This window comes from Oreochromis aureus, linkage group 12 (assembly GCF_013358895.1).
Source record: "Oreochromis aureus strain Israel breed Guangdong linkage group 12, ZZ_aureus, whole genome shotgun sequence".
Classification (NCBI taxonomy): Eukaryota; Metazoa; Chordata; class Actinopteri; order Cichliformes; family Cichlidae; genus Oreochromis; species Oreochromis aureus.
In genome coordinates, this window is record NC_052953.1 from 19,952,039 (window position 1) to 19,972,019 (window position 19,981).

Sequence of the window (19,981 nt, forward strand, 5' to 3'; positions counted from 1 at the left end):
TTTATAAGGATAAGTTAGCCAAAGCTTGACAGAGGTATAAAGAATAAATGTCATTTGTTAGTAGATTTTAGTTAGCTGTAGCATTATTTTGTACACACATGCTCACCAACTTAAGTCACATTGTCTTGGGTGGACTGTTCCTCAGCTGAGGCTTCAAAATTATTTTAACCGTAACTTTAATGTTAAATAGATGCCAGCATGTTTTATTCAATAGTATATTACCTCCTTGCAGTACTGCTCCAAGATATCGTCAAGCTTTTTCATCAAATGGTTACTGATGACCTCTCTGGTGCGAATGTGTTTAAACTTCAGCAGCATGTCAAAGGCATCAGTTGAAGAGCGCAGTGTCTTAAAAGACTCATCAATAAAGTGCATTGCTTCAGCCTCAATAGCCTAAACAGACACACGCATTCAGCTTGAAAAAAGAGGCACGACACACATGAAATATTGCACATTTATATTTGTGCATTTAGAACAACCAAACAGCTTCTGCAATGTCTGAAATCCACCTGAACCGCCGTGTTGAAGTCTTGCATCATCATTTTCCAGCTGCTCATCTTAGAGATGTTGAAAGGATTAAAAGCGGCCTCCTCAAGGGGCACAACCAGATTTTCCACTGTGCGCAGCACTTCATCAATGTGTTTTGTGTCACCTGTCACACTCAATAGCTCTGGGCCAAAGATATTGTAAAACTCCTCCAAAATCTGCCCAACACAAACACATGAGAAATACAAATGTGAAGTTTATTTTGCACATTCAAATCTTCAGATATTGTGTGAGAGGTCAATATTTATGAATTATATGTATATAGAGAGATATTTATGTATTATTCACACCAACCTGCAAAACATTGTACAGATCCTGGCAGACAGAAGCCATGTAATCAGTCTTCTCAAACAGTTTCTTACGGTCAAACTCCCAGCGTGAAGCCTTGCTTAATTCCTCAATTTCACCACGCCTCTCAAAGTAGGATGTCTTCCACTGACTTAAAACCTCCTTAGCTTCGTAGACCTTGGATTTAGCAACTTCCCTGTTGTTTCTGTTTAAGGACAATACACTGTTATACTGACACAAGAAAACGTCACATTAGAATAAACGATTCTGTTTGACTACTGAACAATACATTTGGTTTTACTATAAACTAAAAAGTCTCAGAATATGTAAATGGATCCACATATACTTGAACAGCGTGTGGACATCTATGGCTTGAGTCACACGTTCACACAGCTGCCAGGCAATTCGCTCCATCAAGGGAACCATACGATCGTTCGTGTTATAGTGGTAGGAGATCATCCATACAATTTGCAGGCTCTCCATTAGAGGAGGGATGGTCTCCAAGATCACACCAAAATTTGCTCCAGTAGCCAGATTCTGAAACAGACAATGGTAGCTTTGATAAAAGTGAAGGAGAAGATAACACAACAGATCCAAAGTCATTCTTTTGATTCCTTTTTCTTTTCTCCTTGCAAAAATTTTATAGATTCATGGAACCTTTTAGTTTCATGTAACTACCTTTTTTTTGTATAGTCAGCAATAATGTGCTTACCATGAAATGCCTTTCTAGTGTCTTGAGGAAGCGTATATTATCATCTGACTCCAAACGGTATTTAGTAAGTTCAGCAATCGCTCCCTCCAGTGTAAGAACAATGCCTGCATCTGCTTTGGTCATCACCTCCACGATCTTCACTACTGCAGGATGATTAAGCTGTTCACTCAGAGCATTAAGGACAGACGCACGTTCCTGCCAAAGTGCTATCTCAGCCAAAGGACCAGGCGCCTGGAGGAAAATGGAGAGTTAATGATTGAGTCTAGTGACTGCATGTCACCAGGTGCAGTTGAGACATTCTTTAACTGAATGTTTTTTTACTTTTAGGTCAACGGGTGTTTCTTAAATCCTTGACAATATTGCATGCATTTAGCAGAAAAATTATTTCTCCTGCTTTAGGTCCTGGACTGAATCTCAGAACACGAGATTACAATTACAAACCTGTGGTTTTTTGTTTTTCTGCTCCTCTATAACAATGGTTATTTGCGTTTGCCAGTTCATCAAGCACTGCTCCAAGCTTTCTACCATCTTTGGATTCGAAGGCAGGTCTTCCACCTCCAGCTCAGGAATGTGCAGTAAAGTCTCATCTGTGACATGTAGACTGCTTTTAGACTGAATCACTTTTTGTGAATGGTCATAAAAAATAACTTATGTCCTATAGACATTTGTCAGTACTAGTGGATACTCTTGCTTGGAAACTGAGAGAAGAAAAAGCATTTGCTTGCAAATCTATATACTCTAATAAAAATTAAAAATCATGGTGAGTTTTTGCCTTTAACAATAGCAAGCCCTTGGTTCAAGTAATTAAACAAACCTTCGAGCTGAAGGTGTTGGAGAGTCGTGTTCAGCAGTCCCAAAAATTTATGCGTTCTGTTGAGCAACTCATCACGAATAATAAATTGCCCACTTGGCTTCACTAAACTCTTTGTTTCGTTTGCTTCACTCTTCCCATTGATCTTCTCCTGATGAGAAACTTCCTCACTTTGATCACCTGCTCCAGCTGCTGCCATTTGGTGGGCAGTAAGCATGGGTATATAGACCTGAGAGGAGACGCAGTCAAATATTCATTAGAAAATCTGATGTTTTTCCATATACAATAATAAGATTTAAAGCTAGTATGCTGCTGTGACATCAACTTTCAGTCTTACTAACAAAAGTTGCTCCTGATCAGTTGTATTTCTTATTTTTCTTACATGGGCAAGTTTGCTTTGCAGCACCTGAAGAGGGTTTCCACAATGCATGCCAATGTCAAACAGCGAGGGCATCATTATATTGGCCTCATTCATGTCCAGTGGTTCAACAATAGTCTCTGTTTTATAATACAATAACACAGTATGATGTTTATTGCTTTTTTATATGGAAGATTAGAAGTGACAAGATTAGAAATAAGTACATCAGAGGGATAAATAAAGTTAGAGAAGCAAAACTTAGATGGTTTGGACACGTGCAGATGAGTGAATTTGAAGAGTGAATAGTGGATTTAATGTGAAAAGGATGTCAAATATGGAGCTGCCAGGAAGAGGGAAAAGAGCAAAACCACAGGGAGGATTTGTGGATGGAGTGGTGTAGAGGGTTGTTGTGACAGAGGAAGATGCTAGGGATAGGGTGAAATGGAGCCAGGTGATCCAGGGTGGTGACCAATGTTCCCTCTAATTTTTCATGTGTCTGAGCGAACACACAAACTCCCTGAGCGATCCCTTGGACCACTGTGAGCGACATCAGACGTGTGCACTGTGGTCACGCCAGCATCTAATCCATCCAAGTTACATGGTTTATTAAAATAATCAAATTACAGCATTTACATTTATGTTAGACTACTTTTAATTAACTGCTTTAGCCCACTTACAATGAAAATTTTAAAAAATCTTGTTTATGACCTGTGTCGTATGTTAACACTATTGGAAGTAAAAATAACTTTAACTCCAATTTTGAAAACACAACTTTTTTTTTTTTTTTTTTTCATAAAGCTCTGACTTGTATTATGAGTCTGTGGTCTGGAAGAGTCCTATAACTCTCTGTCTGCAAAATACAGTATATAATGACCAACGCTGGGCAATTAATTATATAGTTACTTCTTCAAAAAAGTAACTCAGTTTGGCAAACAACAAAGTTTTTTGCAGCTATTTATTTTTTTAATGCAGCCAAGGCGTTTTTAAATAAACATTTCAAACTATTTACAGAACAATCAGCTGTTCTGCATCAAATCTGATGCCACACAAATTATTTGTGCCACTCCAAAAAATAATTTCTGTCCACTATGAGATAAAGGAGAACAACAGCCTGATACCTGCAGGCCTGACAGCAGGAGATGTATCACTCCTGTAACACCTGTAACATTCAGCAGTCGCCTCATTGTTCTGACACACACAACAAAACTATTGACTACACTACACACTAACTACACAAGATTTGCGCTAAACGTCTCAAATCTCTCACATCTCAGAACACCGCCGTCACTCCTAAAACTTCCCCCCGTTTCTTAACAACTAGATGCCACGTTGCCATATCATTTTTTGATTGGTCGACACGGTACTTTTTTCAACCAATAGGAAAGGGTGGGGGGGGTTTTGGTTTTGTTTTTGCTCACAGGCGGAGAGCGCTTTCGAGCGTTTTCCTTATAAAACGCCGTTTTTACCGTTTCTTCCCGCAGTAAATATAAATAACGATAGTATTCAGGAAGAAAACCAAACATTGCATATATTTTTATCATAACTCTGGTTTTACGTGGCCTATCAACACAATTTAAAAACTGGTATAAAGTCCACACTTTTTCCGTCAATTGTTCCGTCTGTCCTGCTCACATCTCCAATGGTTGTACACGTTGTCATTAATGTGGCTTCACTGGACATCAGCCAGCCACGCCGCTTTGCTAGCTAAAACACCGGTGTCGGCACATAAAGACGCTGTCATAGCCTGTCAACAACGTTGATTGGCTGCGTATATACGAATGTGAATCGCATTATTGGCTGGACTATAGGATAAAGTGGCATCGTTCTAATCCCATACAGGAGCAGCCAGTCACTTAATGACTAACACTGCAAAACAGAATTGTTAAAGTTTTAATTTTAATTTCAATTCAGGTTAGATTTTTTTTGTGCGCAACGCAGATTTTCTGTGCGCAGAGACCGTGCCAGCAGTGCGCAATTGCGCACGTGCGCAGCTTAGAGAGAACATTGGTGGTGACCCCTAAAGTGAGCAAAGAAGATAAACAAGAATCCTGTAGGCTTGAACATGTTTAAGTATGATGATGAGGAACTGGCATCTCACCCTTTGTGTTCCTGAGAAAGTAGAAGACACAAGATTTCAAAAATCTCTGTGGGTACTGGTTGACAGCTACGTGAAGCTCAGTGTGATAGACCAGATTTATCTCAGTCCTCTGAAATCGCCAAACCAGAAATATGTTAAACCTTCTTAACTATCTTAAGCCTCTCAATCAATAATGCATTAATAATTATATCAGTTTTAAAGTTTGATCTCACATGACTGTCCCTATCATCATTTGTAATGAAGTCGGTGGTGTTCTCTGCCCCACTTGGGTCAGGATCTCCAGTTTTCTTTTCTGGGAATATAAACATTATAGTTTGATGTTTTCTTGCGGTCCAAATGTCCACAGTGTTGTTAAATTACATAAGTAATAAACTTTCTGAGAGTATGCTGAAACGTGGTAAAAGGTACCAGTAAAAACATCCTACATTAACCCAAAAGCAATACAGTAAAAGGATACGGGTTCATCGAAACTTTATTCACTTTTGTAAACTTGTATTAGCTTTCAGACACTGGCCTTTCTGACCTGCGGGTGACTGCTAGCCCACATGAGGGCACAAGCACCAACTTACCGACGGGAACTTGTACTTCACGTTCTTCCTCTCTAACAGTTTTGAAAAACAGAAGACACGATGGAGAGTCTTCCTCGGAGACGAAGTTCAAATAACGGATAATTTTCTCTTCTTCTTCTCCATCTCTCCGACTGAGCAGTTCATCGAAACAGTCGGGACATTTCTTTAAATTAAACCCAGCAGACACCCGCTGTCGGATCCACTCCACTCGTAAATCGTCGTGCACCATATTTTTCACAATATTTTATCTATTTATTTACCATTAGTTAACATCATCATGTCGGTAGCGATTTCAAGCTCTGAAACTCACCGTATACGGTGTTTTGCGTTGCCTCGGCAACCAAACGACTCGTGGCGTACATGGGGAGAGACATTGTTGCCCGGAGCTTTGACTGTAAGGGTCAATTTCAATTTCTGGTCTATACAGCAAAATAGCCAAAATGTACATAAATGACGACAACATTCCACCCGCCTGTTATTCCTTTGTGGTAAAAAAGAGTTAAGGCCCTAGGCTACCTATTGAACCACACCAACCATGGGTCCACGTCAGTAGTGTTAGTGCCACAATACCTGGATCTGTAACTACATTACATAAAACTCGTGGATGTGAAACTTGGCCTGACAGAATCCCTTCAGTAAGGCTTGTATAAACCCAAGTAAAGGAGGGGAGACATTTAAGGGCTTGAAGAGGAAAAAAAAAACCCTCAAATACATTTTATTGACATTAAGAAAGAACAGACATTTGTTGTAAAAGAGTTAGAACCTGAAGTGTATGATCAGAAAATACAAGATATTAAAAGGGTAGTAGCATCATAAGAAATTACAATACACCTTCAATCTACATTTTAACAATTTAGCTTTAACAAATCAATTACTAATGAAACAATTTGATTCAACAAAACACAGATTGCTTATTTTGTCACAAAGATTTGACATTACAATGAGCCACTGAACTTCCCTTTACCAACTCCAATACCAATCCCATACAGTACACTTTTAGAAAATAAGCAAACACTAGTGCCTAGCATGAGTACAATACCTCCAATCTTCACCCATCAAAGGATGTTTTAAAGTAAAAAGCTCGTGACCAGCAGAGCTGAGTCAAAGGACGTGAGCTTTTCCATGGTAGGAATGTTAAGCTATACAGTAAGTAGTAGGTGCAAAGGCAACACTGTGAATGCATGAAAGTAATAATCACATTCCTTAACATTCATCTGCAATTCTGATACATTACAAAATATATATGTATTTTTTTTTGTTTTGTTTAATCTGTAAAAGTATTTACATCCCTTCACACACCTGCTCAAGCACTTTTCAAAAGTTAAAAGTCAGGGGTCCTTTGCTTTGTTTTGGTACTACAAGCTGGGCATTAAGGATGATACATTATGCTGTCGTGGGGTGGTAATTTTGGTAAGGCAGTCAGTGCAATAAAGTCGAGCAATGTAAATGAGAGATTGGCTCACTATCTACTGTGTGGAAACCAAATCTGCCAAAACAAAAACTCCTTGGGAAAAAAAGTTAATATAAACACATAAACCAGGATGCTGAAGTTAATGACAAAAACTTGTTAAAGAAGAAGAAAATGAGGAAACACAAAGCACTAAATAAACTTCCATCTTATTAGATCACAAATTCCCACAATAAGGTCAAAACTACCAACATATTTATCCCAAAGCTGTTTTCTAAGTAGCCAAACTTTACGGCCCTTCGCTTTCTTATTACTGCCAATGTCGGCTAATACTAAAATTTTATATACTACATTTTTTATATATTTATCTTGCATTTGGAAGATTTGTCTCTCCATGCCAGTGACATCAATAACCATTAACAATTGTACCTTATAAAAATTTGATGAGTTGCATGTTAAATCTGAGGCTAACATTTCACCCGACAAACACTCTGCAGTGAAACTTTATGATCCTGATACAAAAGAATCTAAAGTTACATGAATTTTCTGAATCTCGCCATACATTTCTTTACATGAAATGTAAATAGTAAAAAATGAGAAAAAATATCCAAACTATTTGATCATACCTCTGGAAAAGGTCTTCACAAGTACAGAACCATGTTGGCTCGTTTTTGTTCTGTTTACCAACTAAGACAATTCCTCAACAGTCACTTCACAGTAACCCATCCTGCTCAAAGGAAGATGGTAGGAGAGAAAAGGAAAACGGGCAAAACTTGACGCCAGTCCCACTGTAGAATTTATTCTGAAACTCCACCCTGTGGATAAAAAGATGAGAAACCGAAATTATAAACACGAAAACAGATACTTCAGAACATATTGATCCCGACTATCGCACGCAGTACTTTAGTGCTTTGTCTTACCAGTGTAGCCGAAGGGCATGAAGGAACGCAGAGAGACCCTCCATTACCAGGAGGATGGACACAGTGAGGACAGCAAACAGGCCAAACACTGGCACCAGGAATAAAACCCCAAGTTTTGTGTCCATTCGTAGTGCTATTCGCATGACCATGGTCCACAGCACCTCTGATAGCTCTGTGATGGCAAATAATAAAATCTACTTCAGCATCCATTTAGAGAAATACAAAATTCTGGCAAATCTCAGGTCTGCCATTGATCAAGAAAAAGTTTACATGCACTCATTGACATTAATGTCATGGCCATGGGTGGTGACTGGAACCTGGACACCAATGAGTGTTCCAACATCAAAACTTGTTTTGGAACGGATAAAACAGCCTGCTGGAATGGTCTTCCCAAAGCCCCGACCTCAACACTATGGAAAATTTGTGGACTATGCTTAAAAGCCAGCTCTGTCCAGGAAACCGACCCGTTTAAATGAATTCCACCAGTTCTGCCAAGAAGAGTCAAATATTCTGCCAGATTTATGCCAGAATTTTGTTGATGGCTACAAAAAGCCTCTGACTGAGTCGCAGCTTCCTTAAGGACATTTAACCAAACATTAGTGGCGACGTAAGTATATATTAAAGCCTCTGAGAATACTTTTGACCCTGTGTGATTAGCCAAAAACACTAAATGAATTCAAACTATTCAAAACAATTCTTGTTTTTTTAAAGACCTTAAAAATGTATCCTGTACAATTATGGAACCTTGAAAAAGATTAGAGTTCAAAGAAATCATTAAAAGCCAAAAATGACCATGCCTTTCATGCCCATGAAGAGTGCATGTAAGCTTCTGACAACAAATGAAACAAGGCAGCTAATATTCTGCTGAATGTACTGCTCAGGGCTCGCAAAATCGCTAGCCCGACGTCCCGGGGCTAGCGATTTTTCCAGTCGGGCTACCAGAATCTATCCCTGCCCTGCCCGTCGGGCTATCATAGGAGGGAAAAATATATGACAATGCTTTTGCATTCTTTCGGAAATGTAGCTGGGTAATTATGTCATTGGCGTCGGTGAGCCACTGTCAATATGTGACTAGGGCTGCTCAATTAATCGAATTTTAATCTAAATTACAATCTGGGCTTTCAACGATCATTAAAAATGACTGAGCCGATTAGCACCTCCCTCGTGCTTTACTCTCGCGCTGCTCCGTGTGGCAAATCGAGCGCACCTCTCTGCGTTTCAAACACGCGCCACAACAATTAAGAGGAAGCTCGGAAAGCTAAGCAGAAGTTATTTGGAGAGGAGAGTGACTGCCGTTGGTTGAAAAGACAGGTACAAAAAAAACCCTTCAGTGGTGTGGAAACATTATGGGTTCACTAAACATAGATGTTTACATTTTATTTTTTATATTGCAAACATTTGCACTGTAATCAGTATTTGCACACTATTTTATACTATTTTTGACAATCTTTAAAGCCATTATTCAATACATTGTTATTGTTAAATGAATATCGTCAAATAATCGAGATCTCAATTTCAGAGAAAATAATCGTGATTATCATTTTTGCCATAATCGAGCAGCCCTATATGTAACATATTGAAATAACATAATGTTCTGCCGGGTGTGTTGTTGGTTTCCCTCGATTTCTGAGTGGACAAGTGCCTTTGTTACTGGGACCAGTAATTTTAAAAAAGGCCCCCATTAGAACCCATGAGAAATGCAAGAAATGCATTATCGCTCAGTCTGCAATATCTTTCCCAGAACAAACACCAATTGCAAATAACATACTAATAATCAACCTGAAAAATCTGTTTAGAACAGCCTACTATGTTGCAAAGAGTGAACTACCACTGGCAAAATTTAGCAGTCTTTGCAAACTTCAAAAAGCAAATGGCCTAGATCTTGGTTCCACTTGCTTCTTATCCGTGACTTCAGTGGAAATTTCAAATTCAGGACCTGACACAGACTGATTCATGTTCTACACAGTTCTTACAAGTTCATAGAAATTTCTGTTCAATTAGAACCAAGTATTTGAGTTGATGATTGTAATTTTTATACAATGTTGTAATTTGTGTTTCAACAATTTTTTGATTAATGTTTTGTTTCCGTTACAATATATTGTAACGGAAACAAAACGGGAAACAAAACATAAAAAAATTGCTCCCTTTTTTATTCGGGCTACTTAAATTTATTTTGGGCTACCAAAAACTGAAGAGTCCCTGCCCGAAGGGCTACCAGGGATTTTGAAATTTTGCGAGCCCTGCTGCTAGTGAGTGGCCATCTCATAACCTGCATATTTAATCATTTTCTCTGCATGTTAGAAAGGACAAATGTGGACAATATAAAAACAGATTATGTGAGAAATACTGGAAGTGGAATAGAGGCCACAACTTGATACTTGACTAACCTAGTAAAGTCTGACAAATTAAGTAACAATTAAGTAGTAACAATTAAGAGCAAAGTCCATTGTAACACTGTGAAGAAGCACTTTGTTTTAGAACATGTAATAATTATTAATGATCTTCTACTTACGGGCATGTGCCAAGCTTAGAGCCCAGAGTCTTAGGTAAGAGGCTGTGTTGGAGATGCAACCCAGGCAATACTCTATGGTGTGAATGGACTGATGAAGTATCTCCTCTGCAAAGTCAAACTATTGTATAAAAAAAGATAAATGAATGTAAGAACTGGTAAAAATGTTTGCTTATGAGCAAATACGAGATGAATGGTACCAAGCTGTTTGCAACACTGACCTCCTCTGAATGGTGATCTCCACTAGTAGAGAGATCACTGTGACTGCTGCCCTCCTCCATGTCATGAGCCCTCATCAGGCAGACATCTTCATCACTGCTGCGTCGCACACGCTCATATCCCTAAAATCACACGGACAAACTAAGCGTGTTTGAAAACTTACACCAAGGAAAAATATTTGGTTATGTTTTTCCCATCTTTTAATGCAGGCATGAATCTCAAACCCTTACCCTGTACATTACCAAGCGGTGACTTCCATTTCTTAGCCAATAAAGGTAGACGGGTTTCCCCAGGAGTAAAACAGGCACCGAGAGAACAGCAACGATCACCAGAAATATCTGCACACCATTCTGGAAGAGCCAAAATAAAGAAATAATTTAAATAACAAAGGTATGGGACTTCTGTGGGATATTTTAAATAACATTAGACCGAATCTGTTCATTAAGCACATAAACACACAGCTGAAAGAGTGGAGCTGCTTACCTGTCCTGGGTAAAGGGGCTTCAATGAACTATCATTCTGCATGATGAACATGTTTATGAAGTGGATTAGAATGCTTGGAGCGTCTTTGGAGTGCTTAGGCGAGAAGGCGAGCCACTTATAGAATATCATGAACACCAGGTATCCAAACAGACTCAGCATGAACACGAGCTCCGGGATGAACACCAAGTACAGGTTGTACTTCTTCCTGAAGTATCTGTTTTTTTGACAAACAAAAACACGGCAGATTATTAAAAACTATATCATGTTACTTTGGGAGCTGACATCATGCTTTTTTGTGCAGCTCAGTGTCTACATAGGACAGAGGTATTCTCTCCCACAGAAAATACTCCTACAATACATGAAATAACCTTTTACACTGCAAGAGTTTCTTCCATCTCTATGCTTGCCAGCATGTAATGTATTTGCGTAAGCTTAAAGATGCATAAGTTATAAACATTTTTTGCCAAGAAAGCTAAAGGTTCTGTTGTCGTCTACAAGAGCGAACACAGGTCTTTATTCTTTCCCAGCTCCAGCAGCTAAAATGACAGCTGTAACTTGTACCCAAGACAAACACTGGTTCTTTAAGGGCCTTCGCAGGGTAATGAAAACAGTAAACTAGTACTTACAGATGATTGTAGGTGCTGAGGATTACCCCAAAGCTCATGTGTATGACCCCGAATATCACTGACATCTTCATCTTATAGGAGTTAAGAAATGTAAGGCGGTTGGTTGCCAAGTTCCAAATCTTTACAAAGGAAAGGTGACATGTTATTACTGGTGACTTCACGGATTAACTGGAACAAACAGAATAAGTAGCTCTGCTTATTCCTGTGATACATTACCAACATGAGGATTATAAGACTATTACTGTTACGGGTCTAATAAGGTTACTTTTACGCAAGTGATTCAATAGCAACAACACTGACACCAGAAATGATACTTTATTGAAGAATGTGTGACTGATAATGTATGGGTGAAATTACTGGTTATCAAGCAAATCGACTGCTTTTAATGAGTTTAATCAGTTACGAATTGATCCAGTTTACTGTATCAACAACATCCTGATGACTGATTTTCATTAACCTTGTTAAATAACAGGATTTATATTTCACACGTCAATAAAAAGATTCAAGTACAAAATATCAAAAATTAAGATTAATCACTTTATAAACCACTAAACCATAAAAAGTAATGATAAAATCTATTATTCCAATCAGGCATAACATTATGACCACCTGCCTAACATTGTGTTGCTCTCACTGCTGCTTTCTTGGACCACTTTTGATAGATACTGACCACTGCAGACCGGGGAAGCCCCACAGGAGCTGCACTTTTGGAGATGCTCTGACCCAGTCATCCCATATCCTCACGCTTGGCCATTTTCTGCTTCTAACACATTTGCTTTGATGGCAAAATGTTCACTTGCACCCTAATGTATCCCACCCACTAACAGGTCCAACGATAAAGAGATAATCACTGTTATGCACTCTACCTGTGAGTGGTCGTAATGTTATGTCTGATCAGTATGTATATGACATATGATATCATATTTTTAAGCTAGCTCTTAAAACTGTCTACTCACCGGGTCAATTCCCAGAGGGTACGGCCCTTTAAAAACACCTGTAATATTTGGATCCAAAGTTAGCTGGTCATTCTCACGGATGGTAATATTGCTGTAGGGCACAAATGAAACCCATAGTAGTGTATGTGATTGTGAAACTGATTTTACAAAATTCATCTTATATTCATCTTATCTTTAAAGACACAGCTGTAAACTTCCTGTTATATGAAGTTCTTCTTATTAACAGGTGCTTACTTCCACCCGCCTTTTTTAAACATGGCAAACACACTCCATCCAGAACCAAAGATGTTGAGAGATTTTGAGAAACAGTCATTGTATATCAGCCCAGTGTAGATAGAGAACAGTCCCATCATCAGAATGATATAACGCCCCTCGAAGAATGTGTTCCAGATCTGCACGTGCACATTAAAATCACTTAATTATACTTCTGAGACACTGCTTTTACCTATGCAACACAAACAAACTTTAGAAAGGGCATTTTCAAAAAACTTTGGATTACTCGCCTCATTCCTGGTGTTTTTAAGTTTGCGGTGGTTTTCGTACAAAACCATCCAGAAAGCAAACAGAGCCATGAGAACGCCATGACCAAGGTCCCCAAACATCACAGCGAACAAGAATGGGAACGTTATGATTGTGAATGGAGCTACAAATAAGCAGAAGGGGAAACAAGCACAGTGAATTATCATTTAAAGCTTTTTAAAAATAAATACGATAGTACAAGGGTTGACAACAGAGGCAGCACATTGTCCCTTAGTATTAATATAACTGTAATGTAATAACCTGATAGTAAAGTATATGTATAATTTTGTGACTCTTGCACCAATTTTTACACATATAAATGTTAACATTGAAACAAAAGGGTATGTTTCACTCATAAAGGATAATCATTTCTGCAATAAAATATGATAGTTAGCAACTTTGACTTGCAAGAATTTTAGTGCAATTTTAAACATATTAGTCTAATAGGAGCCTAAAATAATTAACCTATATTATTATGCTATAATTATGAGCATGTTACCCTATTATTGTCACCATACTACCATTTTTTAATCTAGATATAGCACAGATATTTATTATCATGAGGTTACTATAGTATTACAAATACATTATTATACTATTATTAAATGGTTTTTGGATCATTGGAACCTTTATTTTTGTAATAATTATTACTCATTTGGATTTTTTAATCTCTTTATTATAAAGTAACAGAAAAATATCTACTAAAACTACTAATATTAAGTTAAGATAAATCATGCTATATTTAAAATATCATAAAAAGTTAATCTGAAGGTTGCCTGGGCTAACCCTAAAGGTGCATCACTGCAGGGAGCAATTTGCTTATCATGCAGAACATTTCAGGCTGTGGTTGCCTAGGTAATAGTGTCATGTATCAATCACTGGTATCCTGTGCTCTCACTGATGGGCATGTCAGTTGAGACACAGAGTGTATCTCAGGACCCGGCCCCTTAGCTTAACGCGTGCTGATGTAGCTGTCAGCTCTTACTTTCAATACAGAGTCATTCAAACATTCAGAATTATAAAGTGCTGGTTTTGATACATTAGTTGGGCCCATAGTGTGTGTGTGTGTGTGTGTGTGTGTGTGTGTGTGATAGACAGACAGACAGGTACAAATCTCACTTACCAGGGTTTACTTCCCTGTAGCTGCCCACTCCGTAGGCGTCTACAATGTTCTGAAATCCAGAGGTAAACTTGTTGGTCCTTATCAGGGTGGGAGGAGTGTCAGTTGTGGGGATACGATTAACAAAGGAAGGAACTGTCGCTCCACTTTTTCTCTGAAACATCAACAGGAAGTTACACATGTAACATGTAAGTAGGTTACAAGAAGCTTTTCTCCACAACTGTACATATAAGAAATATATACAGAAGTCTAAATAATTTTTAAAAAGCCGTACAGACAGCATAATGTACCGTTTTTAGATCTATAAAGTGTGCCAGCTCTAAAGAACTTATATTTTATATTTTGTTTTAAATCTATACCCAAACATGTATTAACAATAACACATCTTTGTAGTTCTTTTTCATAAATACACACTTTTACACTTCTCAACCTGCAAAATGAATCAAGAGTGAGCCCTCGGTACCCGAGCAATGCAAAATGTGTTTTTCTTTAAATAAAGTGGGGCAAAGACTGATTCCTCATACAGCATTTGCTTTTATCATAATAAAACCGAGCCCTTTAAACAACAGCAAAGGTTAAATAAGCAGAAAAGCCTCCAGTCAGGCTGAAGCTCCTCACCGATCCGTCTTCTAGCGCTCTCCGGAGTGCAGGAATGTCACTGACAGGACACCACACCTCTGCGATCAAACACTTATTGGTCACATCAAAACTACACAGGTTCAGAACATAGTAGATGGCCTTCATCTTCTTGACCTGGATGACCCAGGTGTAGACAGATTCTGAAGCCTTGATCAGGACCTGTCTCAGGTAGTCTTCTGTCCTATGAAGCACCTGGACACAGTAACAGGTAAACACGACTGTTAGTGTGATGTATAGCTTCAAAATATTAAGATTTTTTTTTAAAAGAGAGAGAGCTTAAAAGTCACAAAACATTTTCTTTTATTCTAAGATGATGTATGTGACATTTAAAAAGAAAAACATGTTAAAATTTAGACCTTTGTGAGTGTTTGTGTGTGAATATAAGAGGAAAAAGCTATAAAACAGGCAAAAGACAAAGCAGTGGGGAGATAAAGAGAGAGTGGCATGCATGAAGAAGAAAAAAAAAATCAACTTTCAGCTGAGGCCTCATGTTGATCATGTGCTACAGCGGCTGAGTGCAATTCCATCTTTCAGTCACAGTGGGTTAATGCTACCAAAGGATTCACGGTGCAATGCTCTTGTTAGGAGCTGAGCTGTTTGTGCAGTTTTGCTCACTGGCTAACAAGAACAACAGCCAGGTTAATCGTTCAGAAAATAGATCCACCATTTCATTTTGTTCTTAGACAGTGAGAAGAAGTTCAAAGCAGAAATCGTGTGTACAACATAAAGAAACTCGAGTATACTCGTGTCACACATAATAACTTTTTCTGTCCTTAACTAAACACCTGTATGATCAGATAATTAAGCAAACAACAGACATACAGTTTTCAGGTCCTGAATGCGAGTTCTTAGTCCTTCCACAACATCGTCCCTCTCCTCATTGTTACTGGGGTAGGGGTACAGGTGACAGTGGTAGCTGTGGAGAGGAGAAAGTATGCCATTATTCATAGCTCACTACTATTGGGCATAGAGTCTTAAACAGATGCCAGCCTTTTAACGAGTCGTGTGTAATACTTACCAGTCACAGATCTTTTTCACTTTCTGACCAATTTGGTCTCCCCAGTAGGAAATCAGGAACACCACACTTTTGGTAGGCTCACCCTGCAGAAAAAGGAAGTGTAAAAAAATAAGGGAGGCACCACTGACACAAAAAATACAAGTTTAATATGAGAAGGATTTCAGGTGATATTTATATATGTAACTTTCATAAAAATCTAAGGAAAACAAAAACCTGATTTATATGCATTTGTACAATCAGCTGTTGTTTACCAACAGAAAAGAGAGGAAAAACAGCTGATATGACCTGAAAGCTCTTTGACCTTGAAAACAATTTTTGAAAAAGCACAACTCTCTCTGTCTCTTTTTGTGAAGTTTAGTGATGAGCGTTAGCACGGCTTTCCGATCTTCCATCAGTAAAAATCCATCTGACATTCCATTAGTGAGGTCATGCCTGACCTCTGGTCAAGCAGAGGAAATTCCTAAGTGAATTAGTGGTATCTCTCACTATGAATAGACAACATCACAGCACTCACTGTTTATATCGACAACTGGTAACGAATACTTAAGAGGTTCAAAAGAGTCATCTACTGTTTTGTCCCATAACAAATCTGGGATTTAAGCCTTGGGTGGTCCCGAGTCCGGATAAACAGACTTATTGTCAGGAAGTCAGGAGATCCTACATAAAATCTTTGCCAAACCACACATGCAGGTCACCAAGAGGAGCAAATCCGTGATTCACAACTCTCTACGATACTCTCCCACCTCCATCCTCTGATCTCCAGCAAAACAAGACGGACTTGTTCTTAGTAATATTTAACAACATCAATACCATGTATGCACACAGCAAGGGAGGGGGGAGACAGAAAAAGAGACGGGAGTTTATTTCCTATTTCTACCGTGAAATGAAAGTAATGTGCATAGCGGGAGAGTTAGTCACACTATTGACCTTTACATACAGCAAGCCTACAATAATTAATGGACATAAGTGGACCGAAAAAAGGTGCACAGGCAAATCGTCTGAAGCCTTACAGGATACATAGGCTAATTTATAATTAATAGGAATGGCAGGGACTCAACTTTGGCTCAGTGGGTAATCTGTCTTATAATTTACAAGTGGAAATCCCAACTTAAATGACAAACTCATAGGCACTTAGATATATAAGCAAATTTTCTCATTAATACATGTGGACAAAGATGTTAAAATCAATTTGTACTAAAGTTCTTAGTGTGCTATTACAGCTAACTTAAATCAAATAAATCCAGTTCATTAACTTCTTGTACAAAGTCAAATATCCTTAATCAAGCCTAGTTAGGAAATAAGATACAGGCAAAATTTTAAAAGAAAGCTTCTTTTGTTTCTTTCTGCCCCATGTTTTTACGTCGCACCGTAAAACATAACAAAATATAACACAAGTAAATTTGAATCCAAACCATGTTTAACCTACCGTGTCAGGATCTTCCAGATACTCTTCAACTTCAGCATAACTAAGGATGGTGTAGCCTTTACATACTCTCCAAAGCATTCGCTCAAACGCCTCGATCTTCACCCTCTGAATAAGGCCAGAAATGAAACTGCAAAAGACAAACGAGCAGCTGTCAGACCTCATCCTCTATCAAGATCAATTAAGTTAATTAAATATAAATAAAAATTTAATGTATCCATATAAAGCGAATGACACCAAGTACATCCTGACTGCATTAGCACTGTAAGTTTAGCCACCTTTTCTTTGAGCCTTCATTGTCACTACACATTCAACTAAATCTGTGCCCCACCACACTGTCTCTCTGTTTTTATAAAGTCTAAATATATTTTTGCTTCATTAATCAGTTATTGCCAAAAAGCCACAGCTGCCTCACAGTTTCAGAGCATCTTGTGAATAGCTTGTTTGTTTGTGGGTGTTCTAAGTATAAAGTGCATCTGTGAGTAAGAAGAGCAGCGGCAGACAGAAAAGGACACAGAAAACTATTTAGAAAGAAAATAAATGTGCATCTGTCCTCATTCATGTGTAGCATTCACTTTGTATAACGTAAATAAAATGCTGACTGATATGGCTGACAGAATTTTATCCCTCACCCCAGTTTGGCTCCTAGCCTCTGCATGCTGCTGTAGTCCATCAATGTGTCTTTTTCCAGGAAGGGAAACTCCTCATACTGTACTTGCAAGGGCTCTCGCTATAAGTGAAGACAAGACGCAGGAGGGTAAAGAAGACAATCGAAATGAAATCAGCCAGCAGACTAATTTCCCCGCCATGAAAGAAAAACAATGTGGCATCGTAGTGAGAATGTGGGGTTTTCAAGAGGTGAGCCAACACAAACACTAACCTCAGCATTTCTTTGGACAAAGTTGCGTGTGATGCGCAGCATGTGTGTGTACTCTGTCAACTCCAGCAGATTCCTCTGCAGCTTCTCCTTATTCCTGGTGACTTCACCTAATTCCACCTCTAGCCTCTGTAGCTGTTCCTAATAAACAATAGGAACGTGTAATATTTAGCAATATATGACAGCAATAATAATACTAAAAATGATGATTATGATAAAAATAATAATAAGATAGTAACTAACCATTATAGTCATGACATGCTTGGGTAAAGGAGCTGCTGGGTTCACATCTGTTTCTGGCAGTGAAATATCCGCTTTCTTGATTTCCCTCAGAAGGTATCCTGTTATAAACAACGAGCGATTTTTAACTTTTTGAAACTATCATAACCGCTTCCAAACACCATGACCAGCCTTTGAAAAACAGTGTGCTACTCTCTTCCTAATTTAATAATCCAGGGTTTGGTTAACCGAGTTAAGCATTCAACTAAATCTACAACCAGCTGACATTTCCCATGACTCGATTCACCTTCAGTGAGGAGATCTTCTTCCCACCATAAGGAGCCTCGAACTATTAAAATGTCAAAGACTAACATATGCTTACCGAGGATCCTCTCCATTTCTTCACATTTTTTGATCTCATTGACATATTTTCTCTGGAATGCGTTAACAGTGGGATTGAGCTGAAAAAGGTGAAAAGTACATGTTCGTTAGCGCCTTCTCATGGAGGACTCTGAACATCTCATGAAGAAACTTTAAAAAAATGTGTAATAAGTCTATGTATGATCCCATTTATGGTAGCATTATAACATATGCCGGTGACTTCCGCGTTTACTTTATGTACTGAGCAAACGTCACTGCATTGTTTGATGAGTTTAGAGTACTTGTAGAGCACTGTCAGAAAATTCAGCTACAACTTTTTAAGTGGTGAATTACTGTTTCCAGCAGATTCAAAGCGGCCTGTTTTCGTACTTACATCTCTGAACTCTACAAGCCCCAGTTCTCCAAGTTCACTGATGCAGTCGTAAGCGGACCCAGACTGTAGAAACAGCTGGGCCAAACACATCTCTTCACCCCGGAGCAGAGAAGCCATCGTGACAGTTCTATCTGATATTCCCCTCTTCCGCAGGTGGGCTAATGTTAGCAAGCTAAACGGTGCTGTTTCTCCAGACTTTATGTTAGCGATGTTCAGTCGAGTAGTCCGTAGTCCTTGTCATGATGTGGCTCAGGTGATAAAACTAAACCTCCCTTACATAACTCCTGATTTACATATCTATCGTTACAGCACACTATTGCTGTTAGCTAGCTAACTGGCTAGCCAAGTGCCGTGTTGTTGACTCTTGGATGGGGAAAAATGTTTCAATAAAGTTGAATGTGAAGCTAAGAGACAATCAGTGTTACGACCGCTAACCCTAGTACGTGGCGAAAAGTCTTCTCAGACTTTACGAAGTTTTAGCCTACGTCCGTAACACTCACGTCACTGCACTTCACACTGTTGAACGCGATCAACTTCCACGGCACCCAGTGTACCTTTGACCAATGAACGCAGCCTCCGGGAGTCTGCGCACAACACAGTCAACATATCACTAAGCCCTGGACGCTGACTGAAGGTTCATGACTTGAGACAAAAACTTCTACCTATTACACATTTTTTTATTGGATTCATTGAAGAAATGTATGGAAGGTTGTTTACACCACTGAAAAAAGCCAAACGCAAAGACTCAAACTTCTGTGTAAGTTGACATTTTTAGATACAGTGTAATGACAAAGTATTTTCCCCCTTCGTGATTTCTTATTATTTTTTGCATAATTTTCACACTTACATGTTTCAGATCATCAAATTTTAATATTGATAAATAAAGATAAATTAAGTAAATAAAATGCA

The 19,981-nt window shown here is 38.6% G+C and overlaps 2 protein-coding genes across 3 annotated transcripts in view; both read right to left on the bottom strand.

The window, feature by feature from the left end:
• Positions 1 to 5,703, bottom strand: part of dnah10 (dynein axonemal heavy chain 10) — a 30,279-nt gene extending 24,576 nt beyond the window's left edge. Inside the window, exons 1-11 of one of the 2 annotated variants that reach the window (XM_039620993.1) lie at positions 5,383 to 5,703; positions 5,026 to 5,105; positions 4,814 to 4,922; positions 2,740 to 2,855; positions 2,361 to 2,586; positions 1,988 to 2,133; positions 1,547 to 1,777; positions 1,181 to 1,371; positions 841 to 1,039; positions 510 to 704; positions 223 to 393 (exon numbers count right to left, since the gene is read on the bottom strand). In XM_039620993.1, coding sequence (XP_039476927.1) covers positions 223 to 393; positions 510 to 704; positions 841 to 1,039; positions 1,181 to 1,371; positions 1,547 to 1,777; positions 1,988 to 2,133; positions 2,361 to 2,586; positions 2,740 to 2,855; positions 4,814 to 4,922; positions 5,026 to 5,105; positions 5,383 to 5,611 — 1,893 coding nt within the window. In that variant the 5' untranslated portion in view covers positions 5,612 to 5,703. The remainder of the gene's footprint in view (positions 1 to 222; positions 394 to 509; positions 705 to 840; positions 1,040 to 1,180; positions 1,372 to 1,546; positions 1,778 to 1,987; positions 2,134 to 2,360; positions 2,587 to 2,739; positions 2,856 to 4,813; positions 4,923 to 5,025; positions 5,106 to 5,382) is intronic. The other variant, XM_039620994.1, reaches the window with a different exon arrangement.
• A 358-nt stretch (positions 5,704 to 6,061) lies between these two features.
• On the bottom strand, positions 6,062 to 19,615 carry atp6v0a2b (ATPase H+ transporting V0 subunit a2b). The gene is made up of 20 exons (XM_031755391.2): positions 19,073 to 19,615; positions 18,701 to 18,779; positions 18,343 to 18,440; positions 18,103 to 18,240; positions 17,855 to 17,952; positions 17,226 to 17,352; positions 15,800 to 15,882; positions 15,604 to 15,697; positions 14,761 to 14,973; positions 14,146 to 14,296; positions 13,007 to 13,146; positions 12,738 to 12,895; positions 12,504 to 12,594; positions 11,548 to 11,666; positions 10,922 to 11,135; positions 10,669 to 10,788; positions 10,441 to 10,560; positions 10,223 to 10,340; positions 7,711 to 7,882; positions 6,062 to 7,605 (listed from the first exon to the last, which is right to left on the bottom strand). Exons 1-20 carry the CDS (start codon positions 19,187 to 19,189, stop codon positions 7,503 to 7,505), a joined length of 2,553 nt encoding a protein of 850 aa, XP_031611251.1. The 5' UTR covers positions 19,190 to 19,615; the 3' UTR covers positions 6,062 to 7,502.
• Positions 19,616 to 19,981: the final 366 nt, after the last annotated feature.